General features: G+C 61.6%; 2 protein-coding genes across 6 annotated transcripts in view; both read left to right on the forward strand.

The window, feature by feature from the left end:
- The window catches only part of GGA1 (golgi associated, gamma adaptin ear containing, ARF binding protein 1), a 19074-nt gene extending 12045 nt beyond the window's left edge, over nucleotides 1–7029 (forward strand). For 3 of the 4 annotated variants that reach the window (XM_031036299.2, XM_006740950.3, XM_031036298.2), the window contains 7 exons: nucleotides 295–447; nucleotides 3233–3297; nucleotides 3746–3912; nucleotides 4365–4558; nucleotides 5399–5568; nucleotides 5817–5927; nucleotides 6018–7029. In XM_031036299.2, the coding sequence (XP_030892159.1) occupies nucleotides 295–447; nucleotides 3233–3297; nucleotides 3746–3912; nucleotides 4365–4558; nucleotides 5399–5568; nucleotides 5817–5927; nucleotides 6018–6128 (971 nt within the window). In that variant the 3' untranslated portion in view covers nucleotides 6129–7029. Of the gene's footprint in view, nucleotides 1–294; nucleotides 448–3232; nucleotides 3298–3745; nucleotides 3913–4364; nucleotides 4559–5113; nucleotides 5329–5398; nucleotides 5569–5816; nucleotides 5928–6017 lie in introns of those variants that run through there. The other variant, XM_081822427.1, reaches the window with a different exon arrangement.
- A 5702-nt stretch (nucleotides 7030–12731) lies between these two features.
- SH3BP1 (SH3 domain binding protein 1) lies at nucleotides 12732–25919 on the forward strand. 2 transcript variants are annotated; one of them, XM_081822426.1, is made up of 18 exons: nucleotides 12732–13024; nucleotides 14199–14241; nucleotides 14476–14580; nucleotides 15767–15843; nucleotides 16171–16282; nucleotides 16388–16464; nucleotides 16880–17024; nucleotides 17545–17613; nucleotides 17774–17864; nucleotides 18296–18441; nucleotides 19201–19312; nucleotides 19679–19760; nucleotides 19850–19930; nucleotides 20610–20726; nucleotides 21658–21755; nucleotides 22287–22440; nucleotides 23690–23795; nucleotides 25725–25919. In XM_081822426.1, exons 1-18 carry the CDS (start codon nucleotides 12966–12968, stop codon nucleotides 25863–25865), a joined length of 1815 nt encoding a protein of 604 aa, XP_081678552.1. In that variant the 5' UTR covers nucleotides 12732–12965; the 3' UTR covers nucleotides 25866–25919. The 2 variants fall into 2 exon arrangements, with proteins under 2 accessions (XP_081678552.1, XP_081678550.1); XM_081822424.1 differs by having other exon boundaries at nucleotides 12751–13024; nucleotides 23690–23784; nucleotides 25074–25844.
- The last annotated feature ends 58 nt before the right edge of the window (nucleotides 25920–25977 follow it).

Genomic DNA, 25977 nt, shown 5'->3' on the forward strand with positions numbered 1-25977 from the left:
GGGGGGGGCACTACACAAGCAGCAGAGTTTAAGCAAGGCTTCGAAGGATGGGAGGCAGTTGGCCAAGTAGAGAGGAGGAGGAAGTAGCTTCTGGACAGAAGGAACACCGTGGGCTAGACAGAGGGCCTAGTGGCAGATTTGGGGGGCTGAGGCGGTGTGGCCAAGGGTGGGGGGAAGGAAGCGAGGGCTGTGGGGGGGGGGACAGCTTGCTGCCCCCCACACCAGGCGCCTTGGCCTCCGAGAGCCTGACTGTCCTCCACCCAGGCAGTGCCCGACTCTCTTTTCCCCCTCCAGGGAGCACCTCGGCCCTGCTGGACCTCTCCGGCCTGGATCTCCCTCCTGCGGGCACCACCTACCCAGCCATGCCCACCTGCCCTGCTGACCCGGCCAGCCCCGAGCAGCCTAGCACCTCAGTTTCCCTGCTTGATGACGAGCTCATGTCTCTGGGTGAGGAGGGGGCCGGGCCCAGAGGAGGGCGGGGTGGCTGCAGGTGGGGGTGAGGCCTCCGGCTTCCGTGAGTCCTCTGGAGGATGGGGTGGGTGTTAGGCCCATTTCACAGCTGAGGAGGCTGGGGCTCAGGGAGGTTCGTACAAGCTCTTAAAGTCAATGGGTTGAGGCTGGCCAGCCTCTAAACCCACCTCTGGTAAGCCCACCACACCCGGGCTCCAGTGGCCTGAGGGAAACCGGCGGGACTTCCCTGCAGCAGGTTAGAGCCAAGAGTGGGGAGCAGGCCCTCAGCGGCTGCGGTTTCCCCACCCGCTGAGGGGGAGAGAGGCAGCGGGGGGAGTTGAGGCCCCGCGGCGGCGGCAGCTCCAGGCACCCCGTGCCCCAGGCTGGTCCTGGACCACAGGCCGGGGGAGCCACGGGGAACCAGGTACACACCCGGGGAAGACACAGGGGCGCCCGGCCAGCCGGGCAGTTGTCAGGAGTCCAGGTTTCGGGCAGCAGATGGGGCGTCTGAGGGCTCAGAAGCGGGACACCATAGTGACGGTCTCTGTCTCAGTCCTCAAGTTGTTAAAGAGAAAGAGAGCTTGAGCTCTGTCGAAAGAATCTGGAAGGTTTTGTTGGGGAACTGACTTGGAAGGCAGGAGTCAGACTGTGTTCTCTTGAGCCAAATCTGAGGTAAAAAGCCAACCTGACAGACCAGAAGAAGCATTCGGGTGCCGGGGTCCCAGGCAGGTGGCTTTCCTAACCACAGCTGCCACGCTGTCACATCACAGACCGCCCTCCACCCACCACAGGAGTGGGTGCCACCAACGTCCCCGCTTTACAGATGCGGGGGCAAGGCTTAGGAAGGCGGGGTGACTTGCCCACGTGGGGGGCACGCAGGTTAGGACGAGGCACTCCGAGCCTGAGGCCTCTCTCCTAGCCTCTCTGCCACTCTGACTCAGCTCGTCAGCCAGGAGAGGGACATGAGGGCTTGGAATGGGGCGTGAGGGATGGGGGACAGTGGACCAGCAGCTGGCACCCTACCTAAGAGGGTCTGACCACAGGGTGTCCGTGGGCCTGCTTCTGCTTCCCACCCACCTGCCCCCTTTCCATTCCGAGCTAGGGGCGCCTCAGGGCGAGGGAGCCCTGACCCTGTTCTACAGCGAGGGAAAGGATGGCCAGGGACAGAGCGCCCCCAGGCTCTTCTGGCCCCGCAGAGCCGGTCCCCGGCGGCAGTTGCCTGACCGGGCAGTTGGTGTGTGTGGCCCCGGCCCCCGGCCCCGCCGCGAGTGGCGGGGGCAAAACCACCTCCTCATGAGAAGCAAGGTGTGCTTGGTACTTCCCGTCCCTGCGCTGCTGCAGCAGAGCCCTGAGCCTCCAGCTTCCGTTGGTTTCTACTCAAAGGCAAAGAAAATGTGGGAACAGGAACAGGAACCAGAAGTGCCAGGGCAGCACCCGGCCAGCTTGGGGGATAGAGGAAGCCTTGGGACCACAGCGGGGGCTTGTCCTAAACGGTTCTTTGCGGCAGGAAGGGTGAAGGGTGGGGGCAGGGCCAGCAGCATGGACTTCCCGTCCGCGAGGAGGGTGTCCCGGCAGTGTTCAGGCACTTCCTCTGATGGGCTAATTTGTCACGGTCCCCTCACACAGACGCTGCTGTTGGCTCGGTTTTACAGATGAGGCGGAGAGAGGTTGTCACCAGCCTGAGGTCACACAGCCGAGTAGCAGGGCTGTGTTCAAACTCCAGCAATGAGGCCATGCTCCTTCCAGGCCCAGATGCTGCCCCTTGTGGGCCACGTGGCCTGGGGCAGGTTCCCTAACCCCTCTTGACATTCGTTTCCTCGGTCCTGAAAGAGGGATGACACCCCTACACCTGCCTTCCATGGTTGTTTGAGGATTCAGTGAGCCCTGTGTCTGAGGAGCCTGGCACGTCGCGGGGCGGGGGGGTTGTAGGAAACCTTGGCAGCCACCCCCGTGTCGTCCCTGCTCTCAGGGCGGTGTGCCCAGGGGAGGAGACCCGGCAGTCTGAGCTGCCTGCGTCTCGCCCTTGCCCTTCAGAGCTTCAGGCTGCAGCTTACTCCTTCAGGATTTGCTAGAAACGGGATAACTTGTCTTCTCTAGGTAAACCCTGTGGTGAAGTTGGCCTTGAGGGCGCTTCAGGGAGGGCAGAGGTCAGACTGGTTGGTGACCTACTGCCTTCCACTCCTCGGCAGGCCAACGGGCAGAGCGATGCAGAGGGCCCCCGGCTCTCCTTGGCCCCAGCCAGCCCGCCCTATGGACACGGGCCAGGGCAGAGAGGGCCTTTAGAGTCTGCCCCAGCTCCCACCGGCCACAGTGCACGTGGGGACACTGCAGCCCAGCCAGGGGCTGCTCGGAGGCTGGGGCACCGCCTGCCCCCGGACGCTCAGAGGCCATTGTGGGGGGGTGCAGAATGCCGCCCCCTGTCCGTGGATCCTCACCTGGTGTCTCCCACTCCGTCCTCCCTCCCCGCCACCCCTGGGCAGCCAGCTGCCAGCCAACTATGAAGACAGCAGTCCTGATGTCCAGTGGTTGAGGTGGCTTCGGAGTGGCAGGAAAGGAAGCTTGAGTGGGTGTGGGGAATGGGCCTCAGGATCTTTGGTTTCTGCTTCTGCTCTGCTGCTGGTTCCAAAAGTGGGTTTTCCCCTTTGAGCTAAGCCTCTTGGGGGGCCGCAGGGGGAGGGCAGGAGCCAGCGACCCCCAGGCCAGCACGCAGCTCCCCCCCCCCAGCTCCCATGCTTCCGCTCAGGAATCTGGCTCCTTCACCTCTTGTCTCGCTTCCTCGCAGGCCTGAGTGACCCCACACCCCCTCCAGGCCCAAGCTTGGACGGTGCTGGATGGAACAGCTTCCAGGTAGGAGGGCCAGGAACCAGCCCAACCCCTCCCAGGGGTAGGGTGGCTGGGCCAGACAGCCTGCTGGGGGTAGTGAGGTGGGAGGACCATGCGGCTGTGGCCCTGGGCCTGAGGCACCTGTCCCCAGGTGGGGGAGGGCAGGCATTCTCTCCTCACCTCCACGCACTCTCCCTGTGTCTCAGCGTTGGGTTGGGATGGGGTTCCCCATTCTTTTTCTCTTGGGGTGACTTTAAGGTCCCTGGAATTTGATGGTTTCTTGAGTAGAACCCCAGACCAGGCCGGCCCACGAGGGGGGTGCGGGCCGGCAGGAATGTTGTCCCCTTCCGTGCTGCTGCTTCCCCAGGTGTCACTTGCAAGGAGGGGAAGGGGCCTCAGGGCAGCGCACGGTGACTCCGCGCCTGCCCCAGCACAGCCCTGCCCATCTGCGTGCTTTGTGTATGCCCAACAGTCCTCTGATGGCGCAGAGCCCCCAGCCCCGCCTCGGGTCCCTGACACGGACAGCCAGGCCTCCGCGCAGACGTCCCTGCCAGCGAGCAGTGGTCTGGATGACCTGGACCTCCTGGGGAAGACCCTCCTGCAGCAGTCACTGCCCCCGGAGTCCCAACAAGTGCGGTGGTGAGGGCTCTGCCCAGGCTGACGTGGGGTGGCAGTCACGCCCACCCCCACCCCCTCCCCCACCCGACCCCATGGGCAGCAGCTTCTGGGCTCTCCCAGGCCCCACAGGGAGAGACCCGGGGCCCGCGTGCTCCTGTGAGTGGCGGCTGCTAGAGGACCGCCGCGGGCCAAGCTCTGTGCTGGGCTGGAGGGAAGCAGCAGGGCCCGAGGCAGGTGCAGGGCCTGTCCCGTGGAGCACAGAGGTTATGAGAGAAACAGCTATGCCCTACAGGGCAGGGGTGGCGGGCGGGGGATCAAGAGCTCCCTGTGCCAAGGTGAGGAGACCAAGGCCGGAGAGACAGGGAGGCGTCTGAGCTGGCCATTAGGGACAGCCAGGAAGCCTGGCCTTTCCTGTGCCCCTGATCTCTCGGCCCCCAAAGATTCACCCCCCCAATGCCACGTCCCCCAACAAGGGAGAAGCAGCAGCCGACCCCCCGGCTCACACTTCGGGACCTGCAGAATAAAAGTAATTGCAGCTCGCCCAGCTCCGGGGCCACTGGCCTCCTCCACGCTGCGTCCCCTGAGCCCCCCGGGCCTCTGCAGCAGCCCACGACGACTGAGCTCTCGCTGGCCAGCATCACTGTGCCCCTGGAGTCCATCAAACCCAGTGAGTGGGCCGGGGGTGCTGGCGGGTACGGGCTGGGCTGGGACCCCCTCGCTGTCCTGTTAGGAGCTCTGACCCGGGAGGGAGCTCTGAGGGAGGCCCTTGCCCTTCCTGGGACCCTGCTTTCTCATCTGTCCCAGAGTGAGGGCAGAGAGCTCCAGAGTCCAGGCTTCCGCAGGCAAGAGGACCTCTTATGCTGGCCACTGGGTGCACCCTCCCCAGAAAGGCAGGGCCAGGACAGAGAGGTTCGGGGTCTCTCCGAGATCGTGAAACCAAACCAGGATCAAGATGTAGGTCCAAGCCTGAGCTGCTCCTGCCCAGGAGCAACAGGGGGGCCACTCCCGGCCCAGGCCGTGAGCAGACCAACGAAGACAGGCAGGTCTTCTCGGCCTTGTCCATCTCATGACCTCACTGTGACTGAGGGCATCACCCCCAGTGTCCCCAAGAAGTGGGTAGTGGTGCCCCTCTCTTAACAGCAGGGAGGACCCTGAACAGCAGAGTGACTGTGCCAGGGTCGCATGGTGAGAGCATGACCCCAGCTCACCCCTCGGCCTTCAGCATTCCAGCAAGGAGTACTGGGGGAGCCCCAGCTGTGACCCCGTCTGGGGTGGGTGTCCTGCTGCCACCAACACAGTAGAAGTGTGCCTGCCCCGTCTGGGTGCCAGTCTGCACCCCGGCCGCCCTGCTGCCCAGGGTCGAGGCGAGGACCGGAGTTTGTGGACTCGTCCGCTCCTTCCAGCAGCGCAGCGAGTGCCTGATGGGAGCCGGTTTGGGGAGCGGGTTGGACGCACTTGGGCTCAGGCCTGGCACCACCCGTCGGCCTCTCCCCTCCCCCCCTGCCAGGCAGCATCTTGCCAGTGACGGTGTATGACCAGCATGGCTTCCGGGTCCTCTTCCACTTTGCCCGGGACCCGCTGCCCGGGCGCTCCGACGTGCTGGTGGTGGTGGTGTCCATGCTGAGCACCGCCCCCCAGCCCATTCGCAACATCGTTTTCCAGTCGGCTGTGCCCAAGGTGACGCGCACATGCCTCCCTCCTTTGGAGGCAGGGTAACTTGGGGCTGGAGGGGAACCAGCTGGCTGGGCGGGGTGGGGGGGGGGCAGGAGGCAGGGTCCCTCTGGGGATTAGGGGATAGAAAGGAGCCAAAGGACAGAGCCCCCGGGCCCCCCGGGGAGGAGCTGACAGGCGGACTGGGCCCGGTCCCTCAGAGGATGGGGCCAGGAAGCCAGGGCTAGCAGGCCTTCCCGCCCTACTGCCTGCAGGTCATGAAAGTGAAGCTGCAGCCGCCCTCAGGCACAGAGCTGCCGGCGTTTAACCCCATCGTCCACCCCTCAGCCATCACCCAGGTCCTGCTCCTCGCCAACCCCCAGAAGGTGAGGGGCCCGGCTGTGACAGCGTGCCACCGTGGGGTGGGGGCAGCCTCTTCTCTCCCTCTGACCTTGCCTTCACCGTGTCTGCCCCAGGAGAAGGTTCGGCTCCGCTACAAGCTCCTCTTCACCATGGGCGACCAGACCTACAACGAGATGGGGGATGTGGACCAGTTCCCCCCACCCGAGACCTGGGGGAGCCTCTAGAACAGGGAGGGGCTGGGCAGAGGAGGGGCAACAGGACTGGGCACCGTCTAGCCTGGGTGGGAGGCTGTGGTGGCCTAGGACACCCTGTGTTCCCATGGCGATATCCCCTGGGCCTGGTGCTTCTCCCCTCACCCCTGCGGCCCCCTCCTTCCTTGCCCCCTCCCCTGCGGAGCTGAACCCAGCGGGAGGCTGGGCCTGGGTTTGCACTGCTGGGGACCTTCGCCACAGGGGGGAGCCTGGAGCAGGGAACAGCTGCGTGGCCCTGGAGGGACTTGGGATCATGGGGGAGAAGCATGGCTGTCGGGCAGGGGCCAGGACCTCAGGCCCAGCCCTGACCCCAGCCTGGGGTGGGGTCATCCCCACCTGTCTCTTATGCCTTATGGGAAGGCCCAGCCATAACTCGGGGGGCCATGCTGGCGCAGGAACCAGCTCAGGCCTCCTCCATAGGAACCGGGTGACTGGTGGGGGGTGACGCCTGCACCCCCAGCTCTTTGCACTCTCTGGTGTGTGGTTTGACTCTGCTTTTCTTTCTCAGTGGCCCTGTGGTCACCGTCTCAGGAGGCCCAGTTGGGGGAGCCCCACCTGTCCCCCACTTCTCGTGGGGGTTTCACTCCACCCGCCTGCCCCCTTTGCCGTCAGGCCTCCTGAGGGGCTGTGGGGGCTGTGACTGCTGGCCCGGAGGTCATGGCAGACCTGGGTGCCCCGGCTGGGGGCTCCAGGGCCCCTGGCCAAGGGAGGTCCTGCATTGGAGTTCTCAGTGCGTCTCCTTCAGTCCCTGGCCTCTGCCGGGGCCTCCTGTGGGCAGCTCACCTCTGCCCATCCATCTTTCTGTGGGCCGAGTGGGGTCAGTGTGTGAGTGAGAGCAGGAGTATTTATGGAAATAAAACGTCCTTTTCCTGGACCAGCTGCCCTCCGGGCCCTTCTGAGGTGGAGGGAGATGGGGGTCCAGGAGCGGGAGGGCCCTGGGGCTGCCCTGCAGGCCTCTCTAGCTGGGTCTTTGGAGATCCAGCCACGGTTCCCCTCCCCATCACCCCTGAGCCTTTCACCGGAAGAGGCCCTGCTTGGGGGCCTGTGGTGGTGCTGAGTCACCAGAGGGCCCAGGGCTGAGGCGGGCCCAGAGCCGTCCCAGCTGGAAGTGAGTGGCCACTCAGGCCTGCCAGGAGCCGCGGCTGCTGCAGACGCTGAGTGGGAGGCCCCCTGGTTGCTCACGACTTCCTCCTGCTGCTCTCAGCCCTCCAAAGACAACTGCGGGGCCGCACTAGAGGGCCCTGCCTCGCCTTCTCTTCTCGCCTTTCCCCAGAGGCTGCTCCCAGGAAGCAGGGTGCTAATTGCAGCTGGTTTCTAGAGAGGCCCAGGGATGCTGCACTGGGCCCTCTGCCAGTCCCAGCTGCGGCTCACTTACCCCCTGGTGTTACCAGAGTTCTCTCTTCCCTGGGAGGCTTCGGTCCAGTGCCTAGGGAGTGGCGTAGCCTCGCAGCTGAGAGCGCGAACCAGTGCAGAGCCGAGCAAGGGGCAGCAGTTCGTCCGGGGGATTGCCAGGTGGTGTGGAGCCAGCCCTACGTGCTGCTCTGCAGGCGAGGGTTCCCCTTGAGATAAGCCTGGGCAAGGCTGCCTGCCATTTCTCCCCCCTAGCAGATGATGGGGAGTCCTGTATTTAACAAACCAGTTTCATTCTGTCTAACCTAGTGTTTTCCAGGCTGGACGCCTTCCCAGAGCCCAGCATGCTCACTCCCCAGCCTGGGCACTCTTTTCCATCCAGCAAATGAGGGCTGCCTCTCTCTGCCAGGTCTCACTGGATGTGCGCTTGAGAGCTTCACGTCAGTGCAGGACCCCCCCCCCCATCCCAGACACAGCCCTCCTGCAGTGGGGCTTCCAGATGCCCTGGCCCCCGTGCACCCCCAGCCACGTGGCCAGTTCCTGTTCCCTTCCCCACTGGGCCAGACTGCGCGGACAGTTGGGATGCCCCTGAAAGACAGTCTGCAGAAGGAAGGTTCTAAATGAGATGAGGCCCTGCTCGCAGTGCCGCTGCCCCCAAGTCCCGGGAGCACCGTCTGGAGTAGGATCTTGCGCATCTGTGCAAGGGCTGCAGGGTGGGGTGCAAATGTGTGCAGCTTCGGGCAGGGAGTCTTCGTCTGCTCCCGGCGGGGTCCCTGGCGCACTGTGTGACTTTGAGCGAGGTGCTGCCTTCTCTGGCCTTTGGTAGTGGGGAGGGACCCAGGGAGCTGTAAGGCCCCTCTGAGGCCTGAAGAGTCCTTGAACGAACTGGTTCCCCAAGGCGTTGGCTTGAAGTGACCCAGCCTCGACGGGGACGGGGATATCTCTGTCATCTTCCCAACCTCCCACCCTCCCTTTTTCCTAGTCAATCTGGCCAACCGTCTACTGTCCTGCAGGTGCCCCTGAGCAGCCCCCATGGGAGGCAGGGCCCCTCGGTCAGCTCAGAGGCTGGCATGGAACCTGTGAGCCAGGAGCTCGGCATGTCGCTCGGACAGCGGGAAGGGAGGTGGACCTGCGGGGCCCGCCATGGAGTCCCGCATCTGTCTGAGGGGCTGGGGCTGGGGTGGTGATGATGGGAGGTGACCCTCAGCCTCCACTCTGGGGAGGAGTCTTGCCCCAAATAATGCATGTCAGTTCGGTCAGAGGTCCGGAGCACTGAGCTGTGCACAGGAGACCCAGAGGCTGTGGAGCCCTTGGGCTGGAGCAGGGAAGGCGCGTTCTCTTGTCTCTCAAAGGGTGACTCCCACGCCCAGCCCAGGAGCCCTGGGACTTCCCAGACCCTGAAGCCACACTTCCACTTCTATTCATGCGGCTGGAGGCAGCAGCTCGTTTGGGTTTCTTTTTTGGCAACCGCAGCACACTGCTCATCTGTTTGTGGCCGCCGCCAGCAACGGAGGGGCTGCCACCTGGCCCGAGAGCCTGTCCCCGCTGCCATCCTGCTGGCCCTGCCCCCAGTCCCTGCCCAGGCGGAGAACACCGGAGCCGGCCTGCTGCTCTCACCTTCTCCCTCAGTCCTCAGAACTGCCTGTGGCCACAAGAAATGGAGGCTCGGTGGCTCGAAGAGCATGTGAAGTGCTTGAGGGCACAGGTCAGGGCCAGGCCAACCAGCAGTCCCGCGAGGCGTCCCTCTGGTGGCATGTGTGTACCCCCCCCCCCCCGCCCAGTCTCCCGAGCCCTCCGTGCGCCACTGTCCTCTGGAGCCAGGGTTAAGGGCACGGGCTCTCGGGGGCTGTCCTCAGGCCTCGGCCCCTCCCAGGGTTTCCTTCTGGGAAAGTCCTTTTGGCTTGAGGAGGCAGGCAAGTTCTCAGAGCCCCAGAAATCACACCGCATGCCTGGCTGCTCTGGACAGCAGCCTCCACTTAGAGCCGGGCACTGATAGGACCACAAACCAGCGACTTGTCCAGGTGTCTACCGTGCGACATTCTTGCTCAGTGCTGTGGCCCCACAGCTGACCCCTGCTCCCACCACCTCCACGCCAGCCACTGGCCTCCCTGTGCTCATCCTGCTTGAGCTTCACCCACTGGCACTTCCCAGACTGTCGCGGGTTTGCTCCCCGGAGGCAGCCATGGGGATGAAGGAGGGGGCAGCTATTCTGGAGCCTCCAGGAAGCGCCAGCTGGCACAGCAGGAGAGCTCGTGGGGGCTTGGGAGCCTGTTAAGTCTGCCTTCTAACTTGGCTTCTACCACTTAACCAGCGAGTGGCCTGGTGCCTGGAGCCTTGGTCTATTCACCTGTAAAATGGGGATAATGATGCCAACCTCACTGGGGGGGTGTGCTAAAGTAGGTGACAAAACGGGCTAGTGTCCCAAGAAGGCAGCAGGACACATGGAGGGGGCAACTAGGCAGGAATAGGGGCAAGGGTCTTTTTACGCCAGACGGTGCAGGCTGGATAAGAAGAAGCAGGGCCTGTTCTAAGCATTTTACGTAGGAACTCATTTAGTTCTCAAAGCAACCTGTTGGGACCTGCCCTCATTCTTCTCATTTTGCCCAGGACACTGAGACTCAGACAGGTGAACTCCCTGGCCCAAGGTCACCCAGCTAGCTAGCGGCTGAGCCCAGCTGGCCAGCTTCAGCCACACACACTCAAGCTCTGTTCTGGCTGTCTCTGGGTTGGAAATAAGTGTCCATTGATGCAATGCCTTCACTTGCATTCAAGTCAGCCCTGTCTCTTGATCTCCTGTGACCGTGGCACATCGCTAGACCATGCAGGGTTCGGCCTGGGCGGAGGAGAGCCAGCCAAGTCAATGAGCCCTCCCAATGCAGTGTGGAAAGGCCTTGTGATCGGAGATGGTGTTGGCCGGTGACCTCTGAAGTCCCCCTCCTGCAACTGCAGTTCTAAAACTGCAATCTCGACATTCCCTGATAAAACCTCAGAGTCCAAAAGTCTCTGATTACAACATCCTTCAAAGGAACAGCCTATGATCCAACCTTTGGGGCTTCCAACCCTTTATGATTCAGCATCCAAGTGTGCTCAAGCTTAAATGTACCCTAAAATATACCCCTCACCCAAGCCAAGAGGCACAGCAGCCCCACCCAGGCCAGACAGAGACGAGCTCTTGGGTCAGATTGGAGGGGAGCCTGGGTGAGAGGCCCAGAGTTCCACTGGGCTGATGAGATGGTCCCGGTGGTTTCCAGCTGCTGCTGCTATGGCCCAGGTATCCTGACCCCTCTGAGCGGGGGCTCAGGCCTGGGCAAGCCTAGGGGGGACAAAGGTAGAAGCCAGACCTTGCCCTCAGGGACCTTCAGAGCAGCTGGGGAAGTGGACAAGGCCAGGCCCAGTGTGTTCCAGGCTGGAGATAGGGCTGAAACAGGGTGGGGACACCATGTAACCCAGAGATTTCCCAGACGGCAAGGCAGTGGCACCTGGTGTCAAGCTGCTGGCTTAGGGCTCTTTGGCTTCCTAGTTGTGCACACAGTAGGCTGTGCCCATTGCAGAGATGGGGGAAACTTGAGCCACCATGATGTTCTGGGATCTGGCCAGTGAGGAAGGGGGAAAGGCCAGGACTGGCACCCAGACCTTGCAAACCCCAGCCCCATATTTTTAAGAAGCCAGGTCTATACTGGACTCTGATTTCTCCTTCCATCAAGGCATTCCTCAAGGCCTGCCCTTTTTCTAGAATCCCCTCCAGGGGCCTTCCCAGTTGGGAAAAGGGAGGTGGGCTAGGGAACCTTGTCTGGGGTCTCCTTATGCCAGCTTGAGCCTTCAATCCACTGGATTCCACGCTCAGGTGGCCTCCCAGCTGGGAGGCTCTGACTCAGCAGCCCCAGCTGGAGGGTTCCCTTCCCACTTCCACTGGGCCTGTCTGGCTCTCCCTTCCGGGGAGTGGAGGAGCATCCAGTGAGCGCTCACTGTGTGCCCAATCCCTTGTCTGAGGCCAAGATCCTGCCCTCATGAAGTACTCAGTCTGCCCACCCACACACAGTAGGTGCTCAAGTAATCTTCAAACTCAGTTAAAACCCCCAAGAAAGTAAAGGACAGGGGGCATGGCAGGACCATAGGGATATCCCTCCCTCTCCCCCCACCCCTGGGGCCCCTGATGCCTGGGGGATACGGGGGTTCAGAGTAAGGAGAGCCTACTGTGTGTGGTCCCTCATCTTGTATTAACTAACAGTTATGGAGCACCTACTGTATACCCAACTGTGTTTTGGGTGAAGGGTCAAAGAAATAACTACTATTGAGTTTGGGGGATCAGAGCAGCACCCACATCACTGCCTTAAAAGAAGAAGGGCGGGCGCCTGGGTGGCTCAGTTGGTTAAGCGGCTGCCTTCGGCTCAGGTCATGATCCTGGAGTCCCTGGATCGAGTCCCGCGCATCGGGCTCCCTGCTCGGCGGGGAGTCTGCTTCTCCCTCTGACCCTCACCCCTCTCATGTGCTCTCTCTCATTCTCTCTCTCTCAAATAAATAAATAAAATCTTTAAAAAAAATTTAAAAAAAAAAAGAAGAAGAAGAAGAAGGGCAAGGACTCCAAAAGTTTGCTGGAAGGAGGAGCTTTACCAACGGATGGAGGGAACTGTGCTGGTGCTGGGAGGGAGCCGGGTGTCAGGGAGCTGCTCTGGAGGGTGGGGCACCCCCCCCCCCCCAAAGGGACAACCGGAATAGGCAGGGTTATCTTGTGCACTTTCAGGGACGGGCAGCAAGTCCAGAGTTCCAGGGACTTGTCCAAGGACACAAAGCAGCAAGGTGACCCCAGGAAGCCAAAGTCCCCAGCCAGTCTCCAGCAGGGGAGCAGGCAGGGGCAATCTTTAGCTCAAGGTGGCCAGGAGGTCCTTTGGAGAGGGAGTCCAGGGCAGCATCCTTTGGCAGGCCTAGATGGGCCAGTACGGGCTGGAGGGGCCTGTCCTTGGCCTCTGCGTCCCAAGCATGGAACCCTCTTTGCCTTTAAGAGGGGTGCAGGAGTTCTTGAAACCCAGGGCCCACGGGCCGGCGGGAGGGGCGGAGCCCAGAGTCCGGCCGCGCGGTGGCAGGACCCGGCTTACCTGCTTCCCGCCACCCGGGTGGGGCGGGGCGGGGCCGGGGGCGGGGCTGCCACACAACCTGTGGACGGCCAGGCGGCCGCCGGCCCGACCGTCGCGGGGACCGGCCGGGGGCCTGCGGGGGGCCCGGAAGCCGGGGGCGAGCGAGAAAACAAACTTGGAGAGAGGAGTGACCTGGGGGCCGGGGGCGGAGTCGCGCGCGGAGGAGGAGGGAGCGAGCGGCCGCCGGAGCGCGGCTGGCCCAGGAAACGGAGAGCGCCGCCCACCCATCCGGGGCGAGAGCGGCGCTGCGGGCGCAGGCAGGCTGGGCCGGGGGCTGCCGGGCCCTCGCCCCCCACCGTGACCCCGCAGCCCCCAGCCCGCGCCCAAGATGATGAAGAGGCAGCTGCATCGCATGCGGCAGCTGGCCCAGACGGGCAGCTTGGGACGGTGAGTGTCAACCCGCTCCCTCCCAGCCCCACGCTCGCCCCCGCCGGACCCTAGAGGACGTGGAGGGGTGGGGGAGGCTTGGGACGGCCGGACAGCCACCCTCTGACTGGCCAGAGGCCTGCTTTCTCTCCCCCCGCCTCTGAATGCCACCCCCACCTCCCGGCCAGAGCAGGAGGGGCAAGGCCCTTTGGGGAAGGGGGCACCCCCACCCCTTTGCGTGCAGGGAGGATCAAGGATGCTGGGTCTTCTCGGCCTCCATGAGCCTCTTGAGCTAACGGTCCTCCCTGGCCTCACTTGTCCCCTCTGTACAATGGGGACAGCTAGTCATTACGGTTGCCTGGAGTGGGGGGGGGGGCGATCAGGGCCCCAGACCTTGGGGGAGGGGAGGAGACTAGGTCCCGGTGTGGTGGGAGGAGGGGCCTGCCTTGTCCTGCTTTGTGCCTCTCCCCACACCCCACCCCCAGCCCAGAGGCCTCCAGCTTCTCTATCTTGCTTCTGCTTTTCCCAGCTTCAGGTGGAAACATCCCCGGGTCTCTCTGTTCTCACCCCCAGGGCCCCTGAGCCGATGAGAGTGGAGGCCAGAAGTTTGGGGAGCTCCCAGGGCCGCTCTTCTCTCCTCTTCCCCCTGTGTTGGGAGTTTCCCATTCTCTGGGCCCAGGGGAGGGGACTGAGTGTCCAGGCTCACATAGGCATCGGTGCGGTGGGAGACTAGAGTCAGGGCAGTCAGGCCCCCTTGCTCTGGGCCTCAGTGTCCCCATGTGTCCCTGGGCAGGGCCTGCACAGCCCTCCGGGCCAGAGTCCTGTGTGACTGACCATCAGCCCAGGAGTCTGAGCCCGCACACTTCCCGTTCTTGGGGCCGGCCCAGCCTCCTCTCCCCAGGGTCAACACCAGAGAGGCTGAGGTGGCTCCCCAACCCCACCGCCTTGGGTTTCATCCTCCCTCTCTCAGGACACAGCCCTGGGTGGAGGAGGAAAAAGCCATGTATCCTATTCCCGCCCCCACGGAATGTGCTCCGACTGGGATGAGGCAGGCAGGCCGGCCACCCAGGGCGGGCCCCAACGAGGAGGGGCCCTGGAAGCCACTGGGGTCCAGGTGCCCTGTTGAAGGGGCAGGGGGAGGCAGGGGGTTTCCTAACCTGGGCCGCCTCAGCAGAAGCTCCTCCCTCCCCCACAGCACCCCGGAGACTGCCGAGTTCCTGGGGGAGGACCTGCAGCAGGTACATGCCTGGGCCGGCAGCGGGTGGCAAGGCAGGCCTGCGCAAGCTGTCAGCAGAGGGCCGGGCCAGGACGCCATTTGGGGGGCTGGGTTGAGTCATTCCCCAAGCTGCTGGCCGTGGGGTCTCCAGGAGGAGGGAAGAGAAAGGTGGTTCCTGCTCTGGGAAAGAACAGGGCAGAGGGGGGTGGGGGACAACAACCTCCCGTGATCCATAAACTCTGAGCTCCCCCCCCAGGTGGAGCAGCGGTTGGAGCCGGCCAAGCGAGCAGCCCACAATGTCCACAAACGGCTGCAGGCCTGTCTGCAGGGCCAGAGTGGGGCGGACATGGACAAGCGGGTGGTGAGTGGGGGTCCCAGGGAGTTGGGGCCCAGGCAGGACACCTCTGCCCAGTGGTCTCCCTGCTAGTCCAAGCCTCTGGCACACCAAGGGGGCAGAGCCTGCGCTGTCCCAAGACCCCACTGATGAGGCTCTATTTCTTCCCCACCCCTCCTTGACCCTGGCCCCCTCTGCACCCATCCCCTGAGCCAAGGCCAGGCCTCTGACAGCACCTGAACTTCTCACAGCCCCCAGAGCAGAGCAGAGCAGGCCCTCTGAATGGAAGCAGTGTGCCATGAGGGCTTCCTGAAGGAAGCGGCATTTGAGCTGACATTAATACTCACTGGTATTAATCAACAGCGAGCATTTGTAACTGATGACTGCTAGTCTGTTGTTAAGCTCTGTTTTTTTTTTTAAGACTTTATTTATTTATGTGGGAGAGAGAGAGAATGAGAGAGAGAGAGCATGAGAGGGGGGGAGGGTCAGAGGGAGAAGCAGACTCCCTGCTGAGCAGGGAGCCCAATGTGGGGCTCAATCCTGGGACCCCAGGATCACGACCTGAGCAGAAGGCAGTCACTTAACCGGCTGAGCCACCCAGGCGCCCCTGTTGTTAAGCTCTGTTAACGCGTTGCCTCCCTTCGCGCTGACAACACCCCTAGGAGGAGGCTGCCTTCATTAGCACTTTGTACAGATGACGAAATGAACCCACAGAGGTAAAGTCTTAAGATCACACAGCTAGTAAGTGGCAAAACAGATTTGATCCCTGGTCTTTTGGACTCAAGCTGGTGCTCTTCCTAACTCTAGGTGGGAGGGTTTTGAGCTCAGCTGTGACTAAGTGTGAGCCACCGATGCCCTGGGGCAGGGGAAGAGCCCCCCCCCCCCCACCTCCATTCTCCTTCCAACTCTGTGACCTTGGGCCAGCTCCATGCCCCCTGTTCTTAGTTTTCTGGTGTGTGAGGGTACTTGGTCGGGGAAAAGGGCACCCCAGATGGAGTGGGGAGGGGGGACATGGTCACAGGGAGATGCCGCTCTGCCTCCTGTTTCCACTCCCACCTAAGAGTGTGGCCCTCCAGGCTTCCCTCCTCCCCTGTCCATACCGAGTGCCTCAATGGGGCTCTGTCCCCAAGGAGCTCTCTGTGTGCTTGGGTGGGGTGGAGGGTGACCCGGCAGGTGAGCACATGCTCACAGCCAGACCCTGGCCTTCCTGCAGAAGAAGCTTCCCCTCATGGCTCTGTCCACCACGATGGCCGAGAGCTTCAAGGAGCTGGACCCCGATTCCAGCATGGGGTGAGCACAGACCTGGCCCAAGCCCTCACCCAGAGATGCCGGGGTGGGGGGGTGCGGAATCTGGGCTGGGAGGGGGGTCCGGGCGAGGAAGGGCATCCCCTGTGGAAGGATGACCAGGCTGAGGGTAGTGGCTGTGCTGGGGGGCGGGGGGGGGGGTCAGTGTCCAGGTCGGGGGTGCGGCCAGGCCTGGGAGGGTGTTTGACTGAGAGAAGATGAAGGAGAGATAGAAGGGGCAGGGGGTGATGGGGAGGGAGGAGGCCCCAGCAAGTGTTTCCAGATGGGGGTGAGTTGCTGTGGGGGCTGGGCCCACCGGTGCTGTGTCCACAGGAAGGCCCTAGAGATGAGCTGCGCCATTCAGAACCAGCTGGCCCGCATTCTGGCCGAGTTTGAGATGACTCTGGAGAGGGATGTGCTGCAGCCGCTCAGCAGGCTGAGTGAGGTGACCCTCCCCACTGCCCCCAGCCCCGCCCCTCGCCAGCATCCCTAGCCTCCGCTCCTACCTCCTCAGCCCACTGACCCCCTCCCTCCCCGTGTCCACCCCCAGGAGGACCTGCCCGCCATCCTCAAGCACAAGAAGAGCCTGCAGAAGCTGGTGTCCGACTGGAACACCCTAAAGAGCAGGTGGGAGCCAGAGCCCCTGGGTGGGGCCCACGCCTAGGTCAGCCCACAGAGGTGGCCGCAGAACCCACACTCGGAGGGTGTGGCAGGGCCCACTGGGTATAGTGTGTGCACGTGCTCATGCCAGCTGAGGGTGACCCCAAAGCCTAAGAGAGCCAGAAATGATCCTCCAAGATCCCTGGACAGCAGGAGGGTCCCACCCCCACCCCTTGCCTGGCTGTGATCACCAAGCCTACCACCAGGGGGAGGCCCTGAGCACTCATGGCCCCCCGCCTGGCTGAGGCCCCCGGCAAGTGGGGTTCTGGGATGTTCATCCATAAATCCCAGAATCCTGGGTGGTCAGGCATACGGAGGGGACACTTGGCTCTGGACAGGCAGTGGGAGGACGCTGACCGCCCCACCTTGGGATCGTTGCCAGGCTCACTCAGGCAGCTAAGAACTCAGGCTGCGGTCAGGGCCTGGGCGGTGGTGCCGGCGGTTACAGCCATACGGCCACCGCCACCAAGGTGGAGACGCTGAAGGAGGAGGAGGAGGAGCTAAAGAGGAAGGTGGAGCAGTGCAAGGTGAGCAGGCACTTGGAGTTCCCTGGGTGGGAGGAGGGCGCCAAGGGCGGGTCCTGTCCCCATTTCAAGGAGGGGAAGCTGAAACTCGGAGGCGTAATGTGCCTCACCCAACGCCGCACGGCCAGGAAGCGGCAGAGCCAGGATTTGAATCCAGGCAGTGAGCCTCCGAGCTCGTAGCCTCTTCTGTCTACACCACACGTAATTCCTGGGAGGCAGGGGCCTGGTCTGTTGGCCGCGGTCTTGGCGGTGTTGCTGGGTGAGTCGAGGAATGAATAGTAAATGACATGAGCCGCTGTGCTAAGGGTGTGAGGTGCAGAGATGAGGTCTAGAAGCTGTAGAAAGCCCCTCAGGAGTTCCAAGGGGTTCCTGCGGGCCGTGTCCAGGTGCAAACCGTGCCAGAGAGAGGAGAACTGACCGGGGCTCTCCACGTGGAGCTTGGACAAGTCACTAACCCTGGGTCTCAGTTTCCCCGCTGGGCCCCAGCCTCACTGGTGTGAGCCCTCCCCTTTCTGTCTCCAAGGACGAGTACTTGGCCGATCTATACCACTTTGCCACCAAGGAGGACACATATGCCAACTACTTCATCCACGTGAGTCCTAAGACTGGGCTCCAGCCCCTGGGACTCAGGGGTGGACACCAGGGGCCCTGGGACACCTTTCCAGATGTGGGAGGGAGGGGCGTGTTCTTATGGACTCCGGGGAGGCACAGCATCCCTCACTCCGCCTGGGGGTGCCCCCTTGTCTCCACAGCTCATGGAGATTCAAGCTGACTACCATCGCAAGTCTCTGAGCTCGCTGGACACAGCCCTGGCTGAGCTGAGGGAGAACCACAGCCAAGCAGGTGGGGACAGAGGCAGGGCCTGGCCCTGTACCCCCGACCCCAGCCCTGCTCCGGACATGTTAAGAAGCTTGCACTCCATCCTGAAAGGCCCTAGGGAGCCATGGATGATTTCTGAGCAGATTAGTTCTGATTAGATTTGTGATAGAGAGGTCATCTGCTGGGTAGAGGATGGAGTGAAGGGGCAGGACAGGAGTCAGGAGACCTTCAGGAAGCAGAAGGGAGGGGACGGTGGCCTGCACTGGGGTGGAAACGGTGGAGGTGGGTGGATTCGAGAGAGATGTTGGGCAATTTCAGGATATGTGGCACGGATGGCTGGGTGGGAGGTGGTACCATTGGCCAAAGCAGTAGCCCTCGCGGATGTCTGGGGGTGCCCTGGCCTGGTTGCCAGGGAGGGGAGGACCCTGGGCCGCTGATCTGTCTCATCCCTGCAGACCCCTCCCCCTCGATGACGGCCGCCCCCTTCTTCGGGGTGTATGGGGTGTCACTGGCAACCCACCTGCAAGACCTGGGCCGGGACATCGCCCTGCCCATTGAGGCCTGCGTCATGATGCTGCTTTCTGAGGGCATGAAGGAAGAGGTGGGGCCCACGGGGGCAGGGCGGGCAGGAGCCCTGGGGCCCTCCCTCTGTCCACAGCTCCCACCGGCTGCCCCGTGCTGGTGCTGTCATCCCACCATTAGAGCCCAGGCCCCACCATTAGAGGCCACGGCCTCCTGTTGCCAAACGGACACCAGCTCCCACTTAGGGATGCTCGTGAAGCAGCCATTGTGCTGTAAAGCCTTTACGTTTCTTGATCCATTTAGTAATCCCAGAAACACTTGCAGGGAGCCTTCACCGGCTCCCTTTTACAAGGGGAGAGACCGAGGCCACAAGGAAAACGTGACCAGAGGCACACGAGAGGGTGGCAGTAAAGCCTGGGACCCCCGTGCGGTCCCTGCTGCAGGCAGCCCGCATCCGTCCGGTGCACCAGGTTGTCGCTAGTCCGTCAGCTCCTTTCCTGAGGACAGACCCTTAGGAGGTGGAACCTACTCGAAGACCCACTTGGGCTTCCTCTCAGCGCCTCCAGGCCTCCTCTCTCCCTGCCACTCCTAACCGGACACCTGTCTCCCCACCGCTTTCCCAGCTCCTCCCAGACTCCCCACTTTGTGCCAAATCCCAGGCCTTGAGAGTGAGGGCAGCCGTGCACACCATGGCCCCCACACTGCCCATCCGACTGGTGGGGCCCCGGGCCCCGGGAGAGCCAGGCGCCCACTCCGAGCGAGCCAGGGCCTCCTAGCCAGGACCTCCTCCCCTGCCACCCTTCCGTGACCCCCCTGCCCATTTCCTCTCGCACCCCAGGGCCTCTTCCGTCTGGCGGCCGGAGCCTCGGTGCTGAAGCGCCTCAAGCAAACCATGGCCTCGGACCCCCGCAGCCTGCAGGAGTTCTGCTCCGACCCCCATGCCGTGGCAGGTGCCTGCTCCCAGGAGCCCCGGGAGGAGGGCCTTCCCCCGCGAATCCCTTCCCTGCAGCTGCGTGAAACGCTCCCATGATAGTTTGGCTGTGAAGGCCTGGTAATCGACACCTCGGGAGACATAGGGGTCTGTAAAGGGGGGGGGGTTCCGTGGTGAACCCCCTGCGGTGCAAGTACATTTTCCTGGGAACAAGTCTGCTAGACATCATCATTTTCTTCAAAAGGCCCAGGGCCCAAAGAAATGATCAGACCTGGTCATGTTAGTGTGAACAAGGGCCTGGTTCCTAACAGACAGACAGCGCTGGGCACCGGGGTGGAGGTGGGAGCTTCAGGGACTGTGTCCGACACCCCTGCCACCACTTCAGGTGCCCTCAAGTCCTATCTGCGGGAGCTGCCAGAGCCCCTGATGACCTTTGACCTCTATGACGATTGGATGAGGGCAGCCAGGTGAGGTGGGGGGTGCTGGGGAGGGCGGGGCTGCAGGGCTGGGACCCTGGGGCCCTGGACTGGCTCACCAGGTCTCTCCCCCTCCCCAGCCTGAAGGAGCCAGGGGCCCGGCTGGAGGCCCTCCAACAGGTGTGCAGCCGCCTGCCCCAGGAGAACCTCAGCAACCTCAGGTGAGCCTGAGCCCGCCCCCTTGTCGTAGGCAAGATTTCCGAAACCACACCAACCATGACTAAGATGTGCTAGTCATGTTTTTCATACTAGACATTGAGCTAAACACACACCTAGAACCTTTGAAGCCAAGCCACCTGGTTTGAAAGTCCCACCTCTGCCGCTGTGTGGCCCTGGGCAGGTGATCTGACCTCTCTGTGCCACAGTGCCCTCACTGGGGAACAGAGCACATCAGTCCCTACCCCGCAGGGCAGGGAGGGAGATTCTCAGCTTAGCTCAGTGCCTGACACACACGTGGCGCTCAGCAGGTCAGCTCATTTAACTATTAAAAAATTTTAGGGATGCCTGGGTGGCTCAGTCGTTAAGCGTCTGCCTTCGGCTCAGGTCATGAGCCCGGGGTCCTGTGATCGAGTCCCACATCAGGCTCCTTGCTCAGGAGTCCTGCTTCTCCCTCTGCCGGCCACTTCCCCTGCTTGTGCTCACTCGCTCGCTCTCGCTCTCGCTCTCGCTCTCTGCCAAATAAATAAACAAAATTAAAAAAAAAAAAAAAAGTTTAAAGCATCCTGAGGGGGACCTTTGCCACTCTTGGGAAACCCCAGGCTGAGAAATTCCCAGGCCTCAGGGGCATCAGTGGGTGTTCATGGCCCTGTCCTTGACCAAGCCCATCTTCTGCCTCCCCAGGTACCTGATGAAGTTCCTGGCACAGCTGGCTGAGGAGCAGGAGGTGAATAAGATGACGCCCAGCAACATCGCCATCGTCCTGGGGCCCAACCTGCTGTGGCCCCCCGAGAAAGAAGGGTGAGGGGCTGCAGCCTGAGGAAGGGGGCAGTCTCCACCCCAACTGTCTGCTGCTTATTTTACCCCTGGGCCTCAGCCTCCCCATCCTTGCAGTGGGTTGAGCAGCTCCTAGTCTCAAGGCTTGCCGTGAGGAGCAGCCCAAAGGGAACATGGACCCCACAGGGTTTTGGAGCTAGGCGTCCTGGGTGAGAGTGGTAGTGGGGTGCTTGGAGGGCTGGGAGTCCAGAGATCTGGTTCTAGCCTCACCCCCTCGCCCTTTCAGAAATGCCTTTGGAAGTCGCTCTCTGGACCTCCATTTCTTCACCTGTAAATTGGAGAGAAATTTTACAAACTTTGAGGCTTTTTGCTTTGGGAACCAGATGAGATAATGAATGGAGAAATGGTTTATAAGCTGCAAAGTGCTGTGTGTGGTATGGGAGGGGTCATTATAATGCACTCGGCCACAGATGGCAAAAAGATTTCATTCATTTGCTGAGGACGATTATTCCGTAGAGGCTCCCTAGATCCAAGAACTGTGAGGAAAAGGGAACCATCTTGCCTAGTGATGCCCTGTCGTGGGTGAAGGAGGGGGAACATTGGGCATGTGAGCAACACACTGGCCCATCCACTGGTGGTCTGTGAGCTTTATTTTTTTTTAAAGATTTTATTTATTTATTTGAAAGTGAGAGAGCACGAGCAGGGGAGGGGGAGGGGCAGAGGGAGAGGAACAAGCAGACTTCCCAGTGAACAGAAAGCCTGACTCGGGGCTCCATCCCAGGACCCCGGGATCATGACCTGAGCCAAAGGCAGACGCTTAACCAGCGTAGCCACCCAGGCCCCTGTCTGTGAGCTTTCTGAGAAAAGGCACTTGATGCGATTGGGCTGAAAAGAGAGTTGGGGTCACAAAGACTTTAGGAAATGGGCAGCTCATTTCTGTTCCCTTTTCCCCTAGGGACCAGGCCCAGCTGGATGCAGCCTCAGTGTCCTCCATCCAGGTAGTAGGCGTGGTTGAGGCTCTGATACAGAACGCCGACACCCTCTTCCCTGGAGGTAAAGCTCCTGCCTTTGTTTTTTGTTGGGTTGTTGTGGGGTTTTTTCTAAGGTTTTATTTATTTATTTGAGAGAGAGAGAGCATGAGCGCAAGCAGAGCAGGGGTGGAGGGGCAGAGGGAGAGGGAGAAGCAGACTCCCCGCTGAGCAGGGAGCCCAACGCGGGGCTCGATCCCAGGACCCCAGGATCACGACCTGAGCCGAAGGTGGATGCTTAACCGACTGAACCACCCAGGCATCCCGAAGTGCCTGCCTTTGTGAACATGTCTCTTTGCGCCCTCATCTGCCCAAGTCAGTGCCCTCCAGACTCAGCTTCAGTCCCTGCCAGCCCCACGAACTCACTACGAGACCTGGAGCACATTGCTTCTCTGTTCTGAGCCTCAGTGTCTCATCTGTAAAATGGGGATGATCCTGCCTACCTTGTGGGATTGTTGTGAGGCTCATGTGGGAGCGGAATGTCAGGGGAAAGGGAAAGTGGTCCTGACATTGGCAGAGGTTCTGGAAGTTAAGACCTGCTTCCTTCTGTCTGCAGACGTCAATTTCAACGTGTCAGGCCTGTTCTCAGCCCCTGGCCCCCAGGACAAGGTCAGCAACAGGCCAGCTGCTGAGGAGCTTCCAGCGATTGCTGTGGCCGCCTCAGCTCCAGCCCCAGCTCCAGCCCCGGCCTCAGCAGCTACCAAGGAAAGGTAGGGACTGACGGATATGACTGACCCCCCTCTTTGCCCCAAGACGTCAGCCTGAGGCACCATCTCAGGGCTTCCAGTAGGATTTTAGGAAATTCGATTACTGTATTTTCTTTTTTTTTTTTAAGATTTTATGTATTTATTTGACAGAGAGAGAGAGACACAGCGAGAGAGGGAACATGAGCAGGGGGAGTGGGAGAGGGAGAAGCAGGCTTCCCGCTGAGCAGGGAGCCCGACTCGGGGCTCCATCCCAGGACCCTGGGATCATGACCTGAGCCGAAGGCAGACGCTTAACAACTCAGCCACCCAGGTGCCCCTGATGATTGTATTTTCATCCCAAATACCGGGTTTCCCCATTTGGAGGGGCTGGGGTGGAGACTCAGAAGCGATATTCCTCTCAGCCTCTGATGTGCTCCCTTGTTCGTTATGTGGTTGTTTACTGAGCACCTGCTGTGTGCCCGGCACTGTTTGAGGCCCTGGGGACTCAGGGAAGGAGGGGGCTGGTCAGCTGGAATTTGTAAATACCTTCCAGTCTTCTCTTTGATCCTTTCAATCTGGAAGGCTCCGTGTGCCATGGCTCCGTACCAAGCATTCATAGCTTGCTTTCACGCAGCCGGGGCCCAACCCCAGACTTTCCTCAGATGAGCAAGACAGACAGACGTGGCCCTCGGCGCTTGCTTTCCCGGGGCGGGGGTGGGGGCGGGTAGTCACCAAGCACGCCGACAGATGGATACTGTCGTGCCGGGAAGTGACTCGTGCCCTCATAGGAGAGGAGAGAGCAGGTTAGGGGGCTGGGCTGGGCAGCTGCTTTAGCATGGGGATCCCTAAGGAGGCGCCAACTGAGCAAAGAGCTGGAGGAAACCAGGAATGAGCCATGCCCACCCCCACTTCAGCTTCTCATCCACTGTCAGGCTTCTAGTGGCCAGAAAATCCAGTGAGGTTCAGATGGACATTAAAAGCCCAGGCCCTGCTTTCTACCTGCCTTCCTGGCCCACAGGAATCCACGGACCCTCTCGCAGGGTCACACGGAAGCCAGGGGTTCAGTGGAGACACAAACCCTGGCCAATGCCAGAAGCATCTTCTGGGGAGAGGGGGGCAGCCTGGGGACAGATCCCAGGCCCCGCCACAAGGTGGCGGGGGACAAGTCCTGGGAGAACCCAAACTCGGCCTATTGGCTGGGAGTCTCTCCAAGATTCCAGGAGACTCCTGAGAGGCGGCCAAGCCTGACCCTGACCCTCTCCTTCCTTCACAGGGCAGAGTCCGAGGTGTCCCCCAGACCAGGCTCCCCCAAGGTCAGTGGGAGTCCCTCGGAGGCAGCCACTCCAGCGGAGGACATGGCTCGGAGAAGTAAGTTGGCGGTGGGGAGAGAGAAGGGGGAAGAAGGTGTGCAGGGAGAGGGCCCATGTTTTCAGATAGCTGGCGAGGCCAGAAATCCAGGTGGCCAAGAGCACAGGTTTGCTGCCTGACACTCTGGGTTCAGATTCCAGATCTGTGACCTTAGGCAGGTGACTGCACCGTGTCCGCCCCTCCTCCTCTGCGTCATGGAGCAATAACCACACCTGCTCTGTAGGGCTGTTTGTTAAATGGTGCCGCCTGACTCACACCTGGCACACAGTACATGCTCGATGAAGCTCAGGCATCACGGGGGTTGGGGGGCTGTGGAGTCCGCCCCTCCAGAAGTCCAGAGAGCGGAGTGAAGAGGAGGGAAGGTGGGGTGGAGGCTTCAAAGGGCAACGAGAGGGGGAGGCGGTGGTGGCGAGAAGAAATTTGGGGCTCCCCTGCGCCCCTTTGGTGCACGTACCCGTTGACTTGGCCTAAAGCCAAGCAGGTGAGAAGGCCCAGGGTTCAGATGGGGAGTCCCCACTAGGAACCAGGACACTTGGGAGGGTCCAACCAGCCCAAGAGGCACTGGAGTTTTCTACGTGGGGGGTACAGCTGACAAATCACAGAGGGACCTTCCTGCAGGATGGGGCATCTAGGGATATGTGCTCAGTGGAGCATAGCACCTCAAGTGCCCGAAGGTCCTCGTGCCAGCCCTGGGAGGTCCAGGCTTGCATCCCATCTCCCCGATGAGGAAACTGAGGCCCCAGGGGGCATGTGATTTGCCCAAAACCCACAGTGGGTGGAGGCGAGGCTAGGACCAGAGTCAGGCCTCCTGGCCCCTCAGCCGCCTCATGAGGTTGGAATGTGCAGTGGGATCTCTGAAAACTAGGGTGGGGGGCTTCTGGTGGGCTCCTGAGAGGTGAGCAAGACCCCAGAGTCAGGGGGGACAGCTAGCATTTCTTTGTTCAACAAATACATATTGAACACCCACTCCGTGCCCCCAACACTGTGCTAGGGCAACCTCACATAGGATGGCCTCACTTCGTTTACTTTCTCATCAGGGAGTCAAGCAAAATAAAAACGGACATGCTCCTTTCGGAGGGCAGAAAGTCCTGTGAAGAAGATACAACAGGAAAATATGACAGTGCCTAGAGCAGGGCAGGGGAAGGGGCACTCTAGCTGAGGGGGTGAGGCCCATGGAGAGAGGCCTAAGTGATGGGGAGCCAACCGTGGAAACAGTATTCCTGGCAGAAGGAATGGCAGATACAAAGGTCCTGAGGTGGATGCCTAACTGCCCCGTCCTTCCTCCACAGCCAAGCGCCCAGCGCCAGCCCGGCCCACCATGCCGCCCCCCCAGGTCTCCAGCACGCGCTCCTCCCCTCCAGGCCCACTCCTGCCCCCTGGCTCTAGCAGCCCTGTGATCCCCCAGGCTCTGCCCCGCCGTCTGGTTGGCAGCAACCTCCGGGCCCCTACAGTGCCACCCCCATTGCCCCCCAATCCTCCCCAGCCCGCCCGGCGCCAGAGCCGGCGTTCACCAGCCTCCCCCAGCCCCGCCTCCCCAGGGCCGACCTCCCCCAGCCCTGCTCTGAGCATTCCTGCGCAGGTGGACCTGGGGGCGGCCCCAGAGGAGGGAGGGGCCCCTGAGGCTGTGAGCGGGACCTCCACTCCCCCAGCCATCCCCCCTCAACCCCGGCCCAGGAGCCTTGCCTCAGAGACCGACTGAGCGGGCTGCCCCTCTGCAACAGCCCCTCAGCATCTCTTCCCTCCCACCTGTCCGCCCAGGACACAGCCCTCACCCATCCCCGGGGTGGGGGCCTCCAGCTTTTGCCTACAAGTGCCTCGGTGCCCGCTGGGTCGGCCCCCATGGCAAAGAGGACTCAGGACAGTCCTCCACCTCCAGACCTTTCCCTCTGCAGCCGCCCTGGGCTTGGGGACCCCTCACCCAACTCGCAGCTCTCTGGCAGGGTCCCCGGGGAGCCGCCGGAAGGAAGGAGGGGCTTGCCTGCTCCTACAGGACTGTTATTTTTCTCTTGCCAACAGATTGTTTTGTAAGGCTGGTAAATAAATTATTTTGGACAAAACTAGAGCAGCTGCCCCAATTATAGTTGGGTTTTTTCTTTCTGCCCTCAAAATAAAGAAGCCACTTGCATGAAAGGGAAGATATTCCCTCTTCTTTGCCTCCTTCCTTTCTTCCTGTCTGAAAGAAAAAGGGCCAGC

The sequence above is a fragment of the Leptonychotes weddellii genome, chromosome 5, assembly GCF_054177405.1.
Source record: "Leptonychotes weddellii isolate Sample4059 chromosome 5, ASM5417740v2, whole genome shotgun sequence".
Taxonomy (NCBI): Eukaryota; Metazoa; Chordata; class Mammalia; order Carnivora; family Phocidae; genus Leptonychotes; species Leptonychotes weddellii.